Source organism: Vigna angularis, chromosome 10 (assembly GCF_016808095.1).
Source record: "Vigna angularis cultivar LongXiaoDou No.4 chromosome 10, ASM1680809v1, whole genome shotgun sequence".
NCBI lineage: Eukaryota > Viridiplantae > Streptophyta > Magnoliopsida > Fabales > Fabaceae > Vigna > Vigna angularis.
Genome location: NC_068979.1, coordinates 6,834,542 through 6,856,387, shown reverse-complemented (window position 1 = coordinate 6,856,387; position 21,846 = coordinate 6,834,542). Strand labels below are relative to the sequence as shown.

Here is a 21,846-nt window from a genome sequence, read left to right as displayed (position 1 = left end):
CCCACATTTTCTAGTAATTAAAATTTACTAAACTACCTTTATATGAAAAATGAAATTTGGTAATGTAATAAACTTTAAGTAATAAAAAGATATAGAAGCCAAAATAATTTAATATAATGATTCAATGCAGCAACCAAAGTTTAAATTGTAAAATGACGACCAAAAAACCGACAACAGATCATATCGAACAATTATGAAATTTTGCACCTAAAAATCACCGTTTTATTTGTCTATTTTTAATTTTTTTTTTAATATAAACTAAAAAAGAGTATCCGAGAATGTAAAATACATAATTTACTAAGAAAGAAAGCATTATTAATTAACATCACCCTTGATGTTTTAAACCAAATGAATGTTGGAAAGAAAAAAAGAAAAACTTTTCAAGTACGACGCATCGTTTTTTGTCGTCTAGTTTTTGTCTGATTGCGAACTGTTGTGTGTATCTATCTATCTCTTACATATCTACGTAATACTAAGGACCTCATCGCCCTTTCTCTCTCTCTTTTTCGGGTTCAGAGGAGAGATTCTTCTCTCTTTTTTTTTCTTTTAGAATATGGTACAGGATAGGATCCAGTTTTTTTTTTCTTTTTTATGCACAAAAATAACATTCCCATAATACACTATTTTTACTTTAATCACTAATAAATACTACAAAAAAGCCGAAATGGTTTTCATATGGGCCCTGCAGAAACGACAAAACCCACTAAGCAAAGCCCAAAAGACTCAGTGATGGACCGTCTCACAAGGCCACGAAATATGTATAATTGACTTGTATGAGGCTTGTATGATAAAACTATATGTAAAATAAGAGAATTTCTTTCACCACTACAATTTTTTTTCTTGTAATAAAATTTCAAAATTATACCTGTGCTGTAATTATAGTTTTGGATTATACAATATGTAGATATTCTTGATTTTATAATCTAAAAATTTAAAAACATTATATTTATACATTCTAAATTATATAATTTGTAATACAAATTAATATTTCAGATTGTATAACATTTTACATAGAAAAGTAAAATAAATTCTAGATTAATCCATAAGAAAAATTTATATTTTAAATTGTACAATCTTTAATTTAAATTTAGAAAACAATCTTAAATATAAATTAAATTATCAGTAATGCAAATTTACATTACAAACGGTAAAATGATACTTAATGCCACCATTTGTGTTTTATACCCAACTTCTTCCATTACTTGTGTTTTATACCCAACTTCTTCCATTAATTGTGTTTTATACCCATCTTCTTTCACTATGGATTGTATTTTACTTACATTACATGTGTATTGTGTTTTATACCCATATTATTTCATTTCACATGCAAGAGTAGATCACAACGGGTCAGATCGGGACGGATAGTGTCTAACCGCAACCTGACACGACAAAAAAAACATCACCCGCACGGATACCTGCTTAAAAACTATCTGGGAACTCGCTGATACCCGCAAATATTTAAAAAAGTATATTTTTATAAATTATTAAAATAAAATTACAAAAAATATATAAAATATAATATAGATTAAATTAATTATAAATTTAATTTTAATTTTAATTAAATTTAATCTTATAAAATATAAATTAATGTTAATTTTAATTAAATTTAACTTAATAAAATATAAATTAAATTTTTATTTTTATTTTTTGCGGGGTAGTGGATATTCGCAGGTACGAGTAGTATAATACCCGCACCTAACTCGTTTGTAAGTGAGTATTAAAATATCCGCTATCCGCAACCTGTAGGTAGTAAATATTCGCGGATATTAACTATTCGTCGCGAGTTTTATCCTTACGCATAAGTATATGCGAACCACGGAAAAATGATCAATATTGAAAGATGGAGGGAGGTGCAAGGGTATGTGCTAAACATGGAGGAATGACCAAAGTTGAAGATGGTGGAGGTGGATGAAGAACATGAGGGTAGAGATGGAGGGAAATATGGAATTGCGGTGGTGGTGGAAGAGGGAAAAAGATAAGGTAAATTTGTCTTTTCATTTTGTTTATGGAGGAGAAAAAAGAATGTATGGAGGTACATGAAGAAATACCCGTAAAATGAACTTGTAAACTATACCATTCATGAGTATTACTTCTTGACTACTTGATAAACTAGCCAAAAATTGTAAAACTAATAGAACGAATTAAAAAATTGCTGAATAGAGTTATTTAATGAGCTATTTTGCAGACAAATATTTTATACTTAATTATTTGAGATAAAATGGAATTTCAAATAAATCAGCAAAGACAAAAAGTATAAATTAACTTATTTTTATAATTTACTTAAAATAAGTCACAAATGCGAGGTACTAAATGAAAACAAAGCTAGAAGTAGGTTGTATAAAATCGAGTCAAAATTGTTCATACTCGTTTTTATTTTTCTTAAAATAAAAACAAATAAACACTCCACATAATGTCTTGCAACGAAATCACAACTTTGAATAGATAAATTTCCCAAACTTATAGATTGTTTTTGAAATCAGATTTTGCTATGTAAACTCATCATCTGGCACGTACTTTGGTCAGTTTTTGGCACCTGGCAATGGAAAAACAGAGGAAAGAAATTGCTTGAGGCTCTTATTATAGAGCCAGGGTCGCTCCAGGTGAACCAGGTGACCCGCACTCTTTATGCCTTCATATGTTGCATTATTTCCCACCTTCCTGTCACATGTTACACAGCAAAAAGAAATCAGATAGCATTAATTAGAGGCAATAGGTTGATTATCATTGTGTTCAACCCTTATCGGCTGTATTGTATAATCATTTAATGAATAGTATATGCTTTATTAGACTGGCACGTTGATTTGACTTACAAGTTGAATCATGCAAGGTCTATAAAAAGAAAAGGAAACACGCTCACATAGTATGAGATGAAGTGAGTTTCTAATTTTTTCATACACTTGGTGGGCAACCACTGAATGAAATTTGCAAACGTTAATAGGACACATCTTCTGATTTAAATTTTTAAATGACTTTATCATATAAAAAAATGATCTTATTTTTTTATTTGTAATTAAAACTTTGTCAATGTTTGTGAATACAGAATACCAGATTGTGAGAAAAATTATTGTGAAGAGATGCTATTTCTGCGGTTTGAATTTCTTACTCTTTCATTTTCTGCGCAAACTCTACTTTAAAAATTTTGTCATCCTCACCCCATAGAAGATGTATTCGCTGCAAAGGAAGAAGTAAAATACTGAAGTTAACATGAGGAAAAGATGAAGACTAAGAAAGAATTTGAATGAAGATGAAGATTATACCTGGTGAAATTTTGGGATTTTGATCTCTTTGTAGCTAATGACTAAGGCCTCCAACAGCTCAGCTCGCTCCTTCCTATTTGAGTACATTGCCTGCAATTCATTGTGCTTACACACTAAGGAAGTAAGCTTTCAAATTCAAACAAAAACTCTTTGTTTTCAAATATCCTTTTATAAATTTCAGCATAACATTTTCTTCAAATATCTTTATTTAATAAATATGAAAAAGTTATAATAATGAATAAAAAAATATAATAACACATAAATATTAAAAAATAAAGGTATATATATTAAATAACTAATTTAAAGTTACCTTTAAAAAAATAAATAAAAAAACTCCTTAAACAAAAGGAGTAGAGAGTATAATAAAATTAAGGATAGAAATCTCAAAGTGAAACCAATCCTCTTCGTCTTATATGGTAAGTTAAAAATGGGCTATCTCAGTTTAGTTCATTGTTTTTATAATCTTATAATCTTATTCATTCTACCACATGCTGATGAGTTGACTTTACTTTCTTAATTTATTTTATGAAAAGAAAATATTTCAATACGATTTTACATTCATTTTCATTTTATATATTATTTTTACTCTCCCACTTAAAAGAATATTAAATACGCATAGGTAATCTTATTTTACCATTATTCTTATTTTATATGTTATTCATTTGATACATATTTCATTAATCATTATTATAAATATAATAAGTAAAATAAAGACTAGAAAAAGAAATTAATTAAATATTTAAATTATTCAAACATTACTAAAAGCTTTAAAAATAATTATAATAAAAAATGATAAATAATTATATTGATAGATCACGGATTTATATATGCCTTTGTTTATTTTTCGTTAGTAAAGCCATTAAGTGTGCTTTAAGAAATCATAAATAAACTCTATTTTGCATTTTTTACATTAATTACTTTATAATATTCTTATTCTCGTAAACATAACCAATTTTATTAATCCATAACATAGAACAAAATAACCAAATGAGTATTTAGTCTCCGTAATGAAATATTATATAAAATATGTAATTACCATATTATAAAATTTGATTAGAGAATATGTTTAGAACTATTTGTTATACACACACATCTTTTATAATTTTAATATACAATTTAGTAATTATGTTTTTCATTTTAATAATTGTTATAAAATTAAATTTCTGATAATAAGTATTTTTTTATCGTAAAGGAAGGTAACACTAAAAAACATAAAGGCTTACTTATACTTCCTTTAGTAAATTAATGTTCTATGTAACACCTTTTCAACTCCTACAAATAATTTGTATTTATAATACAACATCATTTTAAAACTAGATATTTGTTGACAGTTATATGCTCGGATTTCTAATTACATTCAAATTTGCAGCATTTTTAATATTATAAACCAGAAAATTAATATTATTTCAAAATTATTTTTGTTATTTTTCTCTACTAATCTATAATAAACTTAAAAATATATATACATGTTAGAGAATTTATTCTATTATCTTTATTTTGCTGATTGCCCAAAGCTAATTTTTGTTGTTATTTTCTCTTGCCATTATATCATATTACTTATATTTTGTTAGAATAATTATAGATGATACATTTTTATTTTTATTTAATATACATTACAACTGATAATAAAAAAATATTTTTTATACATTTAAAAATAAAAAATAAAATAATGTTAAATAAATATAAAAAAATCTGTGTTTGTGAAACTATCTCTGATTAAGATGTGTTGGCACTTCTCTCCAGACACTTTGTGGTAGGTTTCGTTTTTATCCAAAACTTCACTATGTGACGATAAAAATAAAAGATTAGGTGGTGTGTTGTTTTTCTTAACTGGAGTTTGATTTTGTTTATTTGATTTTTAGGGGTAAGTGTTTTACTTTTCTCTTTTTAAGTTAGAAAAGCGTTTTTTGTTTTTTATTGACTTGAAGATTCTTTTTATTATTAACATTTTCACTGCAAATAAATTTTTATTCTATTTCCTTACTCGTTAAGATGTTTGTTTTAAAGAATTGATTTGGAAAAAATAAATGGATAAATTTGAGGAATTTGAGAATGAGTTTATTGTTATTTTTTTTAAGAAATTTAGAAGTAAGTTAGAGAGAATTTGAAAGTAAAATTTATAAAAATTAATGTAGAATTTGATCGATGTAATAGATAAAAAAAATATTGTTTAATTGATAGAAATTGAATTACCAAAATACTCCTAATTATAAAAGTAATATAAAATAATATTTGTTAACATTATATTTAATTGTAAAAATATTTATAAAAGAAAAAAATTAAATTAATTTTTAAAATGTAAAAGAAAATGTAATTTAGTAAATTGAAGTAATTTTTTTAAATACAATATATTTTAAAAAAACACAGGGGAACCGAATCCATGAGAAGATAACCGAATACAACGTGAAGTTGTATCTCATCTATGCAGTGAAACCGAATTCATGAAGAGGGGATCGAATACAACATGAAGTTGTATCTCTTCTATACATTGGAACCGAATCCATGAAGAGAGAACGGAATATAACATGAAGTTGTATCTCTTCTATACATTGGAACTGAATCAACGCCAGCATAACCGAATACACCCATTAGTTGTATTATGCAAGATGAGTGGAACTGAATACTCCCAACCCTGGAATCGAATCCACGCGTGAATAAAGTCCTTCCTCAACCTCCTCCAAACGTTAAGAAAAAAGGTTGTGGTATTTTACAAAAGTTTGAGAGTATGAGTAACATTTTATATGGGATCTGCTCAAATCTTTAACAAATGAGCGAGATCAGAAAAAACTGTGAATCCTACAAATTTTCGCAAATGTATCTTTGTTGATTTGTCCAAACAAACACATATTATCTCGCAAATCCATCATTCGTAATCTTCTTCAACATTTAATTCCTCTCATACGAACACATCATAAATATTCATAGGTAGTGTTATGTTTATTTATTTATTTATTTATTAATATTTTATTTTTTGTTTTTCTAAAGAACAGAGGTGAGTGTTTTATTTTTCTTATATGAATGTTTCATTTTTATTTCAAGTTTTTTTTATTGATTACTAACTTTTTTATTTATGTACGAAATATTAAAACAAAAGGTTAGAGTATTAAAAGCAAGAGGTAAGAGTTTCCAGTTTTAGATTTGTAAAAGTTTATTTATATAGACACGTATTAATTTTGATTTTTTAACTTTTGATAAATCTTATCAAAGACAAGAACTGCGTTTCATTTCTGAATTTACAAATAAACCCTTCATAGCATTATTTATGAAAATTGAATTTGAAAAAAATGTCTAATTTTAAATTTAAATTAATTAAATTATAAACATTTGAACTTTGTTTTAGAAAAATATAGATTTTAAAAAATTAATATAATTTGATTATTTAAATTTAGATCTATAAAATTGAAATTAATTATTTTAAATAATAAAAATTTATAATTTAAAATCATTCTTTATACTTAAAGTGAATTTATATTTAATTTAATTATAATTAATTAAACTTACATAAAAAATTTCGAAATTAAATTAATGTATATTTTAACTAAATGTTAAATATAAGATCTTATATTATACCATATTTTATTACACTATGTCATTAGTTTAAGAAGAGTCATAATTTCTTAATATAAATGTTAACTTAACATTGGACTCTTCACTTTAAAAATTTTAAAATTAGAAAAAGTAATGAATTTATCACTTAAAAACAAAAAATTTAAAATATAAAAATCAAAACTTAATATATTAAATATTCTTGACATTTCACATATAATATTAGAAGAAGTAATAAATTTATTAACTTAATATATTAAATATTGTTCTTAATAACTATTTTAAATATATACATTTATTTATTTAAAATAATACTTTACTTAAGTTTATAAACAATAACATATATTTATAAATTAATTTACTATTCATAAATCACACATAAAAAGTTAAATATAATATATAAAATAACATACTTAAAAAATCACATTCAAAATTTTACATAATTTTAATCAAAACATGAATTTAAAAATAAAATTACAAATTACAACAAAATATATAACATAATCATTATTTCAATGCCCTCATAAAATACTAATATTTTTAACCATTTCAAAATGTCAATACATTAAAATAAATATTAAAATATTAAAACTATTTACAAAAATAGTATTCAAAATTAATCTTTTCATTATGCGTTGAATTATTTTTCTAAATTTTTTGTAGTTATTAAAATTATTTCTTATACTATACACATCATCAATTAAAATATTATTAATAACATTAAAGTAATATCAATAATAATATATCAACTAAATTATAAAAATACTTTATTAGTAACATAATAAATATAACTCAATTTTTTTAATTTAATAAACTATTAACACAAATAAAGAGAAATAGTAAAATAATAAAAATACATTCATTTGACTCTTCTTCAATAATAATAATAATAATAATAATATATATTAGAATTCTAAATTAAAAATAATATAAATATTATTAAAATATTATTATTTTGAATTTCATGATATCATCCTCCACACCTAAAAGTATCCACTGTTTTCAAACCAGTTTATTCTTAAAGAAGAAAGATGCAAGGAAATGCGAAGAACGTGATGTGATTTACAAGAGTAGAAGAGAAAGAAACCTGTAAGAAGTCTGCGTAGAAACGGTTGGGTAAGGAGAGGTTTCTGTAACAAGCAACGGAAAGAAGGGTCTTCAGTTCCCCAACGGACACCGGCAACAACATCTCCGAACACGACGAATACCCAATCCCTTCCACTGCTCTCAAAACTACAGAATCCGTAATAGCCACAACGGCGCCAGACACCACTGCACCCTCCACCATCTCAGCGTACATCTCAGCCATTTTCAACGCCACAAACCCTCCATAACTGAACCCAACCAAAACGCACTTCTCCACCCCGAGCTTCCCCAACCCTGCCGCCAAACACTCCGCTTGAAACTCCGGCGACCGTTCCGCCTTATCGGTGACGGATCCACCGAAGAAGAGAAGGTCCGGAACATAGACCGCGTAGTCTCTCGTCAAAGCTGCTACCTGACACTGCCAGTTGATGATTCCGTCGCCGCAGAAGCCGTGCAGGAGAACCACCACTGGTTTGGAAGAAAGGCATTTGGCGCTCGAGACGGCGTCGCATGGCCCCCAGAATTTTATAACCGTCCCTGGCTCTATCTCCACCATATAAGGTGTCAACCCCACCGCCCTCAGTAGCCAATGCAACAACCAACCATATGCTGTTACAACGTTAACCATTTTCAGTCCCTCAATCTCATCACCCACTCAGTAGAATACATTTCAATAGAAGTGAAATATTATCATACTTATATTGAATCGTTCTCTTACCTCCATAACTATGATCCTGCACCACCTTATTTACATTGTTGTCTTTTGATTTGAAAGAAGTACATTTTTGTCTTTTGATTTAAAAGAAGATTGTATCCGTATGAGTTATGATTGAGTATCAATGGTATTTACTTTTTACCAACCAATTAAATGAAGTTGTGTATGCATCTTTTTCACTTCTGTTTTTACTTACTTCCTTATTTTTCTTTTGTTTCCATTGTCCATTTTCGTAGTCTCCGTGGTAGTCCTAGTGGTACTAACTGTTGTCGTGGTGGTCTCTAATAATTATTTTTGAGACCGACATTAAACGTAAGTGGATCGACTTTCTAAAATCGGTTAAAAATTAAATATAATTAGAAATACATTTAATTCTTAATTGATTTTTTAAAATTTATAAATTCTTAATCGATCAAAATCGATTAAGAGTCAAACTTATTTCGAATTATGTTTCGTCCTTAACCGGTTTTAAAAATAACATTTGCTGGATTTGAAAATTAATGGTTAATTATTATGTTTAAATTGAAAAAGTTAGAACATCTATATTTATCTATATTTATCAAATAATGTTGTAACTAAAAGAGGTAAATGTGTCCGCCGCGTTGCATGTGATCATTGTGCAGTTAATTTAGAAAATATGGGGTCCATGTACGATCTTGTCCTACATGCACCTTTTCCTCTTCTTAACTTTAAAATAAAATAACAAACAAATCAAAATATATGAAAAGATATTCCAAAAACATATTCAATATTATTTTATCATAAAATATAACATAAAAATAAAATTTACAAAATATATAAATATAAAATATTAACAAAAAACTATATAAAATATTAACCAAAATAAATTAAATATACTAACATAATATTTCATACATATATTTTCTAAATAAATTTAATACTATAAATAAATATCAAAAATACTAAATAATAAATAATATAAAGAAATACAATTTATAAATTTTAAACAAATTTAATTAAATATAATAAAATAAAATAAAGTAATAAAAGAAACCGTAAAAAAGAAAGCAGCTCAGATCCAAGTGAAACCCTAAAAAAGCAAGCGGCGCAACTCCAAGTGCGGCCACCATAAACCGCAAGTCGAAGTGCGGCTAGCCTCATCCGCAGTTCCAACCGAACGCCAACCGCAGGTACAACTGCGGCGACTCGTCAACCACAGTTTCAAATGTCGTTTTCATCCCTCCCAACCGTACTTCCATGTGCGGCGGCGCCTAATCCACAATTCCAAGTGTGGTTAAGAAATAAAAACAAAACAAGCACAGATTTTATCACACTCAATGCATCATACAATGACCTGCCCTTGAAGTTAATTCTCTTAGAAGAAGAAAATCTACACTCTTCCACCACAAGAACTTAAAAACAAATGAAGTTGATGATGAGGGAGGAGGAGAGGAGTGCGGGAGAAAAAAAATGTGAGCTTGAAATGAAATGCGACAAGGAGAGAAAAGGAGGAGGAAGGGGTGTAGGGTTTACAAAATAATCTTAAATGTAAGTTAGGAAGGGGTGTAGGACTGCTGCTTCAATTTAATCATTAAATGAGTCAGCTTTTTTAAAGTAAAATATTCTTTCTGAGAAGGGTAAAGTTATAAATAAAAGAAGAAAGGAGGTGCAGGATGATGTTGGTGAGGTGCAGGGAGAACCTCTCCATTATCTTTTAGCAGTACAACTATTATAAATACCTCTTGAAATATATAATATTGTATTTATATATTCAAAAATTCAAATTTAAAATCACTATAAACACAAATTTATGTAAGTTGATTGATGCACTAATTGAAATAATAACATTCTTACGAATTATCAAATTATCCTTAAAAATATATATCAGAAAATTAAAAGAAAAAAATATATTTAAATTAATTTTGTTATCCATGTATGATTATTAGATGTACCACACTTAAAAGTTATGAGAGTTTTTGTTTTTCTAAATTGCGTCAATATTTAATATTTTGATATTAAGTAGAACAAGATAATATGATTAAGGTTCATCATATATAAAGTATTGTCAATATTTTTTAAAATAAAACCATAACGAAATTTGATATTCTAAAACAAATAATATCTCACATACAATTATTAGCATTAATAATATTATCTCCATGTACTTGAGATCATAATTACTAATATTCATGAATAATATTAATATTTAAATAGAAAATAAATCACAAATTCACTCAATTATATATTATCGAATTATCAAATTAAGTGTAATAAAATTAAAGAAAATAAAAAATAAAAAATAGATAGTATTAAAAATATGTGTGCACATATTTTTCATGGTACATCAAGAAATGGGTGAAAATTATAATAATAGGTGCGCTCCAATACAATAAGAGACATTTCCTTATATGCTAAAATTATCTAGGCTTAAATGTTTACGTCGCCTTCATATTAAGAGGTGAATTTCTGTTTAATACCCGGTTTTAAAAATGAACATTGGATCCTATGTTATGTAAAATATATTAATAAGGTCCATAGAAAAAGAACAAGTTCAAGAAATTATCAAAGAAAAAGCTAAACAAGAGATAGAAAAAGCTAGACACCAGAAGAGAGAAGAGAAAAAGTACGACTACATCAGCATGGACTTAACGTCGTTGCTGTCAACTTAACGGACATGACCTTATTCATACATTTTTCATAACATAGGGACCCAATGTCTTCATTTTTAAAATCAGGTACTAACCAAAAATCCACCTCTTAACATCAGAACGAAGTAAACATTTAAGCAAATTATCTAATATGCTTAAAATGATTTTAGTATATGTAATTTTCACCCAAGTTTTAAAATTCAATGTTTAAACAAAATTCAAGTTTTAAATTTGAAATATATGATCCCTCTAAATCACCGTTATAAACATAAATTTGGTTTTCACTTTAGTAAAAGTGTGTCAAATTAATTTTTATTTTTAAAACAGTTTCAATTGTGGTTTAATTTTATAAAAAATGTCTCACTTAAGTGTTATTTTAAAAAAACTATTAACGGTGTTAACGTGTCAATCTTTGAATTTTAAATTTTTTATATTAAAAAAAATTATAAAATTTTAGCTGCTACATGTGCTCAGGGAGTATGTTAACAAATTGATATATTATAAAAACTCGATTGCAAAAAATTCGGGGACAGGGACGACAGAATGTAACAAAGAACGGGAAGATTCCATAATTTTCTTAATAAAGATGTCACTCTATTGAAGAGACAGTTAGGTGAAAACGTATCTTGGCAACATTAAATATATGAATGACTTACCTGCTATTGTAATAATAGTCGAGGAACAAGAAAAAAAGTAATGTTTTTTGAGAATGAATAACTTTGAAAAATCAAACCATTTGTTTAATTAATATAAATAGATCCTCAGAATTTGTTGATATTTCAATTCCAGTAAATGATAATACTATAGTCTCGTTTTGATTAATTCTTAACAAATTAATATTTAAAATTTGTAAGATTCATTATATATATATATATATATATAAGTTATTTATTAATAATAAGATAACAAAATTATTGAATTTGCGAGTTCTTAGATTTATCCCTTACATACGCACAAAAGTAAAAAATAAAATAAAAAACAAAACAAAAAATATATGTAATTAGTATTGATATTCAAAATAAGAAATGAAAGTTGACAAATCAAAAGGAAAATAAGATGTTTGAATAAAATAAAAACTCCCTTTCCCAACTTAACTCCATATGACACTTGATACTATCAGCATCACATTAGTATCTGCCTATCGTGCATGTTCTCATTGTCTTGATTTCAAGAATAGTAAAAGATTTTTTAACATAATTCAAAATAAATAATAATATTTTTTTATAACACAATTAATTATATTAAAAAATAATAAATTATGATTTTAATTGTTTTATTATTTTGAGTTTAAATAATTAGATAAATTATAAATAAAATTGATAAATTTTTAATAAAGTCAAATAACTAAGTAATAAATAAAATAAAATAATTTATTATATTAACTTAACATTTATTAGTATAATTCTTTATATTAACAAGTTAAATAAATAAAATAAAAAATATTAAAATAAAAATTGAATTAATTGTTATGAAAATATAGGTTAGGCTTTGGTCTCCTCGTCTTTGAATAATGAAAACATAGGTTAGGCTTTGGTCTCCTCATCTTTGAATAATAAATTTTGAATATAAATAATATGATATTATATTCATTTTGATAAAAGATGTAATGTTAGTTACACATCCAATCATCATTATTTTGTAATATTTGCTATTTTCTATAATTTAACCGTAAATGTTTATTTTTCTGGTATATTAACTACTTTATTAAACTTTTAATGAAATGTCTATATGTCAGGAAAAAAAAAATATTAAAACGGTGTGGTTTTAGAAAAGTTACACTAAAATGAAGATAAAATTGCATTGTTTACCATTTTGTTAATTTTTATCAGTGATGTCAACCAATTTAATTTGACTGGAGCTGATTCGCCCTTAATTTGACGAAAAATAGTTAGTTTGGATCTGATTTTATACTGAATTAGAATTTCCAATCCAGTTTAGAAAAGGATGATCTTTTATAATTTGTTGAATAATTAATCGGTTTGATCTTTCTAAACTTCAACATAAGTTAAAGAAATTGTTAGAAATACTAATATGATTTAAAGGTAAATAATTTTTAATTTTTTTATTATTAAAAAATTTATAAACTTTAATTTTAGGTTTAATACCCAATTTTGTCCCTAGTTTGGTTTGCAAATCTCAATTTAGTCCCTCTTTAAAAAAATGTTTGAAATTGGTTTTTACTTTTAAATTTTTGAGTCAAAATAGTCCCTTCCGTTAAGTATAACTAAACGGAGTTAATAGATTAATGATGTGGCACTACTTATTGATTACGTGTTAAAAAATGTGCTTACGTGTGTTGGTTAATTAGGAAATAAATTAGGGAAGAAAGGATTTTATTCAGAAATGATTTTTTAATTGGGGAACAGATCCAGATCCAGCCCTCTGCCAAACCGGCCACCGCGCCTATTCCGTTGCCTTCTCTTCTTCACGCGCGAGGCCGACACACTCTCCTTCTGTCTACCGCGAATAGCCCTCCGCCAAACCAGCCACCGCGCCTCTTCCGCGCCACTGCTTTGTCAACTCCAGCCACCGTGCCATTGCTTCTCCGATCCCGTCTGCTCTCTCCGACACCGACAACCCAGGGAGGGGTTCGTCTTCATCGCACGTCCAAACCTCCACTCGATTGGCAGCCGCGAGCCACCGGAGCCGTCGCCAGTCGAGGCGAAATCTCTCCTCCTCCGTCGTTCGTCGCAGGCGGGAAGTTCTCTCCCTTCTCCCTCCGTATGTCTCCCCCACCTCCACAAATTCCAAACTCATTCATCACTCCACATACAAATACTTCATCACCTCCGTTCACCCAAACCCCAAACTCACAGAACACCTTCATAGCCACCAATCAAAGCTGCAAATCAAATTGAGAACCTGTGCCGTTCCCGCGCCCTCGAGGCCTTCCATCTCGATCCCTCCTGGTGGGGCATCAACGTCCAACCCCACTCTGGTTCTCCGGCCAACTTCGCCGCCTACACTGCACTGCTCCAGCCCCACGACCGCATCATGGGTTTGGATCTCCCCTCCGGTGGCCACCTCACCCACGACTACTACACTTTCGGTGGGAAGAAGATCTGTCTAGGTTCAAAAATTTTCTAGGTTTAGATTTAGGGGAAGCTGAAAGAGGAGGTTCCCAAATTCGGAAGTGAATCAAAGACAAAATTTGGCTGCCCCATCTTCCCAGAACAAATTCAGTGAACGTCATGTAAGCGAGGTCGAACGGAAGCAAAGGCGAAAAGGAGTGGGTGGTGGCTGCAGTGTGATGAAAGTGGGGCGAACGGAGTAACAAACAATATAATTTTTCACAATTTAAAAATGATAATATCCAGCTCAACCTTTGACAAATATAAAAATAATATAAAAATGACACGTTACTATGCATTATGCCAGATAATCACTCTCTTAACTCCGTTTGGTTATATTTAACGGAAGGGACTAATTTGACTCAAAAATTTAAAAGTAAGAACCTATTTCAAACACTTTTGTAACGAGGGATTAAATTGAGATTTGCCAACGAAACTGGGGACAAAATTGGGTATTAAACCTTAATTTTATAAGATGAATATTTTTTAAAGTTATTATATTTATTTTATTTTAATCATTTTTTATTAAATGCTTTTTATTCTTTTTTATTTGTAAATGTAAAATAAAACACAACAATAATTTCTGTGTTTGTAGTCTTCTTTCTTATATATTATATTTTAAAAATATTAGTCTTCATAATATTAAAAAATTCTTTTGTTGTATAAACATAACGTTCTGTGTTTTAATCCAATTTTTTTAATATATTTTTCATTAATAATATTTATTTGTTGTTTATTATAAAAGTAGTTTAATTTGATTAATTTTTATTTTTTTAATATTTTCTTAACATTCTCATTGATAAAATATTTTATTCTTTGTTATTATTTTTATTGAGCAAGTTAAAGATAATATCATATCATATATCTTTAATATTTAAGTCACTCTCAAGTAAACTCAAAATTACGTGAGGTAGGTGAGTTTTATATTCTTTTTATCATAATTAATATAAAATTTCTTATAAAATTTTTGATAAGGCTCTTTAAAAGTAATGAAAGAACAAAAACAATTATGTTTAGCGTGTAGAGTGTGAAAGGTTAATGTATCTCTCAATAATAAAAGAAATAATAAGAATTAAAAGAGTTGATTGTATTTTTATTGGTTACTCTTTTCATTATGAAATTTTAATTATTAATTTGGAATTGATTGCAATTTTTAAAAATATAATTATGTAATATAAAAATGTTTTTTTTAAATATTTTTCCCTTAAAAATATTTTTTATTTATTTCAAACTTATCTTATAGTAGTAATATTATTTGTGATCCTTTTATTTCTGTTTTACCTTTTGGTGTTAATGTTAATAAAGATGTTCAAAATAAATGTAGGGGAAATAAAAGAAAAATATTTATACTAATTTTTATTACTTTTTGTTTAAAAATATCTTAAAACCTATAATGAAACAATTATATCATTTAATGTTTTCTAAAAATAAATTATTAATAATGAAATGAATTCTCTTAAAGAAAATAAACTTAGTTTATTGATCTTCTACTTGCTCCTTATTCTAAAAGTATTAGATGTACATTAATAAATTAAAAAATAAATGAATTGAGAAATATATATATATATATATATATATATATATATGATATATGTGTGTGTGTTTTTTTAATAATACGTTAAAATGTTGTAACGCGTATTAGATAATTCTATATAATGGTTTTATTATGAGATGTTAAACAATATTTTATAATACTTATTTATGTATAAATTTATTTATATTAATAATTTTTATTAATTTTCTAAACATAAATTTATTTAAAAATCATTTAAATAAATAAATCCATTTTCATTTTAATTTCCAAATTTTATTTATTTATTATTTAAGTTGAGAATTCAAGAGTTGAATTATTGACATTACACAATATTTATTCTCTAATTCGATTATCTAACAACTAAATTATAGTATAATTTCTAAAAAAATGTTAAAATAAAAATAAGAATAACTTGGTAGTAATATTTACGGTTGAAAATTTGGTTTCCCATATATTAAATGTATGAGCAATATAAAATAAAAATAAAAATGAGTTTATTTGAATAAAATTTTAAAATGATTGGTATATTTAGAAAATGGTAATTTAGGAGTGGTAGTAAGTTAAAAATAATGAAATTATATTATTTTAATATTAAAAGGTTTTAATATAAAAGAAATTGTTATAAACGAGTTTTATTATTTCACACATCATCTCTATAAAAATTATTTTTTAGAGTGTTTTGTCTTCTTTAAGGGTGAGAGATTGCGTGTGTGATCCTTGCGGTGAGATCTTCAAGTCTGCTCGATCAGTTTTTCAAATAGAGTAAGTCAGTTTTTTATCTCTTTCTCTAGTTTCACGTTCTTTAATGCATGTGATGTTTCTCTCTGTTGCATGTTTGGTATGAGACTTCTCTTAGGTTCTCTATTAATCAGTGGTTCTAATGGTATACCTTGATCATATTTTCATGATCTGTAGGTATTGTTTGGTCTCTTTAAGGTGAAGGAGTATAGTAGGGTTCTCTATAATTAGTTGGAGTTTCTAAAAAGTAAGGGAAGCTAGTGTTGTATTTAATTTTAAGTTATAAAGTATGAAATGATAGTAGGTATCATGTGAGTACAATGACTGTTGAATCGATTGCTTGAAATGAACATGATTGAATTACATATCTTTGATTAAATTGAATTTAGTTGAATAATTATGATTGAATGTGATCATTGTGTGGAATATGTTGTTTGCTGGTGAAATGGTTAATAATGAATTTGGTGTGTGTGTGTTGAAAAGAAAAAGTATGAATTTAAATAGGAATTAGTTGGTCAAAAAGAAGGGTGTTGATAAGTGATTTTTAGAAGTATGGTTAATAAGGAATTTTGGTTTGGTTCGTGGTGGGATAGTATGGATGTTCGTGGTGCAGCGATACGACAGTGCGGTGGTGTGTGTGGTGGTCATTCGGCAGTGTGCTGCAGCGGTGTGTACGGTGGTCATTCGTTGGTGGTGCTTCCTTTCTGCGTCTGTAGTTGGTCCAATTTGAAATGGAGAAGGAAGCGATGGAACACTCATCTGGAGGTCTGTTTGTTTGAGAATATTAATACATTGGGAGAAAGTAAAAAGGGGGAACAGAAAAGAAAATGTGGTTTGCAAATCTGACTTAATTGTTCTGCATTATTTTATATAAATGCAGTTGTTACCTGCTTCTAATGCACCAATAGTTACACATCACGGAACCTCCCTTACTTGGTATAGCTCCCTTACTTGGTATAGCAGAACCCAACAAGATGTGAATCCAAAAGTTATGACCCAAGCTATTATTATTATTTACAATCTGTGTATCAAAGAAAATATTTGTTTTCTCTTTATTTGTTTCGATGTCATCAAACACAAATAAATTTAGAAATTTGATAAGAACAATTTACTCTCACAGTAGACATTATAATCAAAACAAATTTGATTTGTATTGAGTATCTTAAAAATATATTTAGTTAAATTTTGATATTTCTCAAGTAAAATAAAACAGAGAAAAAGTTGGTTAAGTTACCAGGATGAAGGGTGTCATTGTTGCTTAAAATACCAGAAAACACTTACAATTTGACCATATAACTTGATGAACCCCTACGAGTTTTGGCTCTCTCGAAGCATGATTTCAAGTCATTGCACCATCCACCTCCCTGGAAGGAACTATAATTAATAAATAGGCAATGATCATCATTGATGAATTATGAAGGTATATCCAAAGGGGTTTCTTCAACTGGAGTTTAATTTAGGCTCCACCAAACTAACTGAACTTAATACTTTGTCATTTCATTCAATCATTTCATCTTTCCATTGCTTTGCTTAGATTCACAGTTTGTATATACAAAACTTTATTCTCCGACACACCAAACGGATCTCCTGTCAAAACGGTGTGTTCCCTCTCTTTAAAACAAACACCAACTACTCTTTCTCTCTCTCACTTTCTCCCACTAAAACACTATATATATGGAAGCGCCGAAATACTTTGTCGGAGGCTATTTTTCCGACGGAGGAGATGACCAATTCTCTCAGCAGGATAAGCACCACGCTGACCAGAAAATCAGTGAGTCTTTCGCCATTGATGACCTCCTCGACTTCTCCCACGCCGACGATATTATGTCCAACGGTTTCTTCGACAATGTAGCCGGGAATTCCACCGACTCCTCCACCGTCACTGTTGTTGACAGCTGCAACTCCTCAATTTCGGGCAGCGACAATCGCTTCGCCGCAGCTATTGTCCCTCGCAGCTACGCCGGTGATCCTCAATTCTTCGGAAAACTCTGCGTTCCGGTAAGTAATTCTCCGAGGTTGACCACTGGATGATGGAATAAACAGATAATTGTGATGATTCGAGTTAGTTTAAATTAAATTCGTTTGTTGTTTTTGAAATTGAATTTTCTCTTCTCGTGATTTTGTGACAGTATGATGATAAGGCGGAACTAGAATGGCTCTCCAACTACATTGATGACTCGTTCTCCGCCGAGGAGGAGTTGAAAACGCCGCAGCTACTGTCCAGTGTCGCTGCGTCTACCATTTTTGGCACGTAACCGCAGACGCTAGAGTCCTCGTCCTCCACCGACACGCAACCATCGTTCGCTTCCTACGAAACCGCTCGGAATGCACCGTTTTTCACACGGATGTCAACATCCGTTTTACATGTTGAGAAACCTGCACCACCACCACCAAGATCCGTTGCATGCACAGGGGACCATTATTAGGTCATTAACGAAGTGGGTAAAAGGTTAAAAGTATTAACCCTAAAAATTAAATTACTGGAGGACAAAATAGGGACGGGAAGGTGTTGGAAGCAGTCAGTGGCGGTGTAGGGAGCAACTGCCTCACTTATGACCTGTTGGAGTTGTTCGAATTTTGGGCTCCCAGCGTACCCAAATTAAAAAAAAAAGTTGGTATCTGATGGGCTCAATAACACATTATGACATGTGGAAGAGAAAAAACAAAAGACTGTCAACAAATTTCTTCCTGCACCACATCATTCCGAATTTTATTTTCTGAAATGCATTAAATCACTCCCAGAAAAAAATTTCCCAACACTTTTCCAGAAGACACTCATCCAGTCCACTGCTATAATAGTTTAGATCATAAAAAAAAATACTTGTCTGATATATAACTTGGATTTATACCAAGACATTACTTATATGTTAATAAAAAAAACATTGAAAAAGCAGAATCGACAAAGAAAGATTATTTTTTATTAACAAGTGTTCGATGGAAGTAAATACAAATTGAAAGAAAGAGTATAAGTTTTTTTTGGTCAATTCTGCTTGTATCGGTGATTCAAAATTTTCCATTGTTAGAAGTGGATGATTAAAATAAACCGTGATTAATTAAAGAAAGAATGAGCCGCGAAGTATGATTGATTTTGATTTGAAAGAGAAGATAAAGAAGAGCGTGCGTGTGTGATTACAGGTCACCGCCTCACACCCGCAGTTTTGCACGGTCTTACACGTAATGCTATCGTTAATCATCACATTACGTGCCCCCTTGGATTTGGTGGGACTCACCTATTCCACTTTTCAATTTCCCAAACCCTAGTACTTATAGAACACTTATGTCATCCCCAATTCTAAGAAAAAACACAGTCCACCACCATCACACACAGCTCATCAAATCAAATCGTATCTAACGCCTAATCCGACAAATTTCCTAAAACCAATCCATTATTAATAATAATAATAATATCATCCACTAATATGCCACGTGGGAGTTGCGAAACAAGTTGTTTAAATTGCATGCAGTGCAAGTGTAAGTGTGTTCAACACTTGGGTGGTGGAATTTATTAGAACATTAGTAAATAGATACAATGCATAAAACAAATGGCACAATTATTACTAAAATAAACTTTGGGAACGAATAAAATTCCACTCCTCCTCAAAAGCAACAAGATACAACTGGAATGTCTGTCTTTCTCTCACCTGGGGGTTTGGGATTTTTTTATTTTTTTTTCTTGTTTTGAGTTTAAATCTGTTGTTTGGAGAGCTTTTGGCAAGGTGGATTGGGATCGGATTGGTCCAGTGATTTTGTTGTTGACGGGATCTTCTTTGGCAGAGATTGGTGAGGTTTGAAAGTAGGAAGAAGGTGGAATAGGAATAAGAGAAGGAGGAAAAGAAGGAACAAAATGTAAAGTGGGAGGCAAAGGAGGAACATGTAGAAAAAGGGAACCGTATTGTAGGAGAAATCCAGCTACCTAAGAAAGTTAACTTGTTGTCAGTATCATATAACATCTGAGACCACACTCTCTAACATCTAATTGTCTCCCTATGGAGGTCTAACCTTCTGGTCAACTGGTCAAACCCGGTCTTAAACCACTGTGTATTTTGTATGCTCCTTAAAAGAACATTTCTTTATCTTTCTATTTTTAAATTTACTATTATATTCTCCCTTGTCGTTCATGCTTGGAAGTAATCATCTATAAAGCTCATCAATTCACAAGTTTTTTGTTTTTTAATCAGTCGTTAACTACTTTATGTCAAGTGGGTATTTCTTGATCGATTGATCCCTTGCGTGCTGTTCAACTTTTCATTTTTGAAACTGTGCTATTCAGTATTTGCGTTTCTATCTGATACAATATTTTGTCCTGATAATGATAGCGTTTAATTTTGCATGATGAAATCATTTCTACCGTAAAACATATTCACATTTTTCATTTCATTTTTATATTTCTTAAATGGATTTAATAGTATGCTTTCATTATTTTCCTCAAAGCCTCACTTTCTACGTAAATTCCCACTCATCTTATAAAATCAATTCACCACAATATGTTTTCCTTTAACAAACTTATAATTTCATAGAGAACAACAAACTTTTTAATTCGTGATTTCAGTAGGATCCTACATACAATTAAAAACGAATTTAGTCTTTCTTTTCGGTCAATTTTTTTGTTGGGAGCATCATCCACAAGAACAGCAACAATGTCAGAAATTAGTGGCAAATAATTTCGGAGTTTAAGTAACAGTCTTTTTTTAAGATAACTAGGCAAAAAAGAAAAAGAAGATTCCAAAAATTTGGTAAACTGAATTATTTGCAACAGTCACTCACCGACGGTGACTGTTATGTGTCAAAGGTTGAAGTGGGCTAGCGATGGCAACGTAGCGTTGGATCCTATAGATGTTTTATGACCTTTTTTCGTTACGCCCCCTTTTTTTTATCGGAGTTTCCCGTTGGAGTTTTCAGTTGTACGCAAACATGGAATCATGGTTTGAACCACTTTTGCAGATGATCACGAGATTAAAGACTATATTCAATGAGTCTTGTATTGTTGCTGCGTTTGGTCTTTGGAGCACCTTATTCCAATCATTTCAAATTTGGACGATAATAATAATAATAATATTATTATTTCTGTGTGTTTTTGTATTTTATTTAGGGTTTCACATGATTTGAAACTTGGATTGGAGAGTTGATACTTCCCTGGGGAATATATTCTATTGACAGATCTGAATTGTAAAAATTTATCTAATCCTGGTTTTTGGTCGCAGATTACAAAGCAAACGGAGAGCATCTTTTGGAAAGCGGTGGTCGTCCCGTTTGTGGAACCGTGCTTCATCAATCTCTAGACGATCTGATT

General features: G+C 29.2%; 2 protein-coding genes across 3 annotated transcripts; one reads left to right on the top strand and one right to left on the bottom strand.

The window, feature by feature from the left end:
- Nucleotides 1-2,346: 2,346 nt before the first annotated feature.
- On the bottom strand, nt 2,347-8,617 carry LOC108335514 (uncharacterized). Of its 2 annotated transcripts, none has more exons than XM_017571539.1 (4): nt 7,891-8,617; nt 3,258-3,362; nt 3,104-3,171; nt 2,347-2,658 (listed from the first exon to the last, which is right to left on the bottom strand). In XM_017571539.1, the coding sequence occupies exons 1-4, from the start codon at nt 8,515-8,517 to the stop codon at nt 2,520-2,522; spliced, it is 939 nt and encodes a 312-aa protein (XP_017427028.1). In that variant the 5' UTR covers nt 8,518-8,617; the 3' UTR covers nt 2,347-2,519. The 2 variants fall into 2 exon arrangements, with proteins under 2 accessions (XP_017427028.1, XP_017427029.1); XM_017571540.1 differs by having other exon boundaries at nt 3,258-3,347.
- A 9,531-nt stretch (nt 8,618-18,148) lies between these two features.
- Nucleotides 18,149-18,975, top strand: LOC108334804 (uncharacterized). Its single transcript, XM_052869532.1, has one exon. The coding sequence runs from the start codon at nt 18,231-18,233 to the stop codon at nt 18,585-18,587; it is 357 nt and encodes a 118-aa protein (XP_052725492.1). The 5' UTR covers nt 18,149-18,230; the 3' UTR covers nt 18,588-18,975.
- Nucleotides 18,976-21,846: the final 2,871 nt, after the last annotated feature.

Bases quoted from the DNA above. Each gene is read 5' to 3' on its own strand.
- LOC108335514 (XM_017571539.1), bottom strand. From the start codon at position 8,517: ATGGTTAACGTTGTAACAGCATATGGTTGGTTGTTGCATTGGCTACTG. The intron at 3,172-3,257 runs GTATAATCTTCA...CTTCCTTTGCAG, and splicing joins AAATCCCAAAATTTCACCAG to CGAATACATCTTCTATGGGG. The intron at 2,659-3,103 runs GTAAGAAATTCA...AACATGTGACAG, and splicing joins TTTGCGCAGAAAATGAAAGA to GAAGGTGGGAAATAATGCAA.
- LOC108334804 (XM_052869532.1), top strand. From the start codon at position 18,231: ATGGAAGCGCCGAAATACTTTGTCGGAGGCTATTTTTCCGACGGAGGA.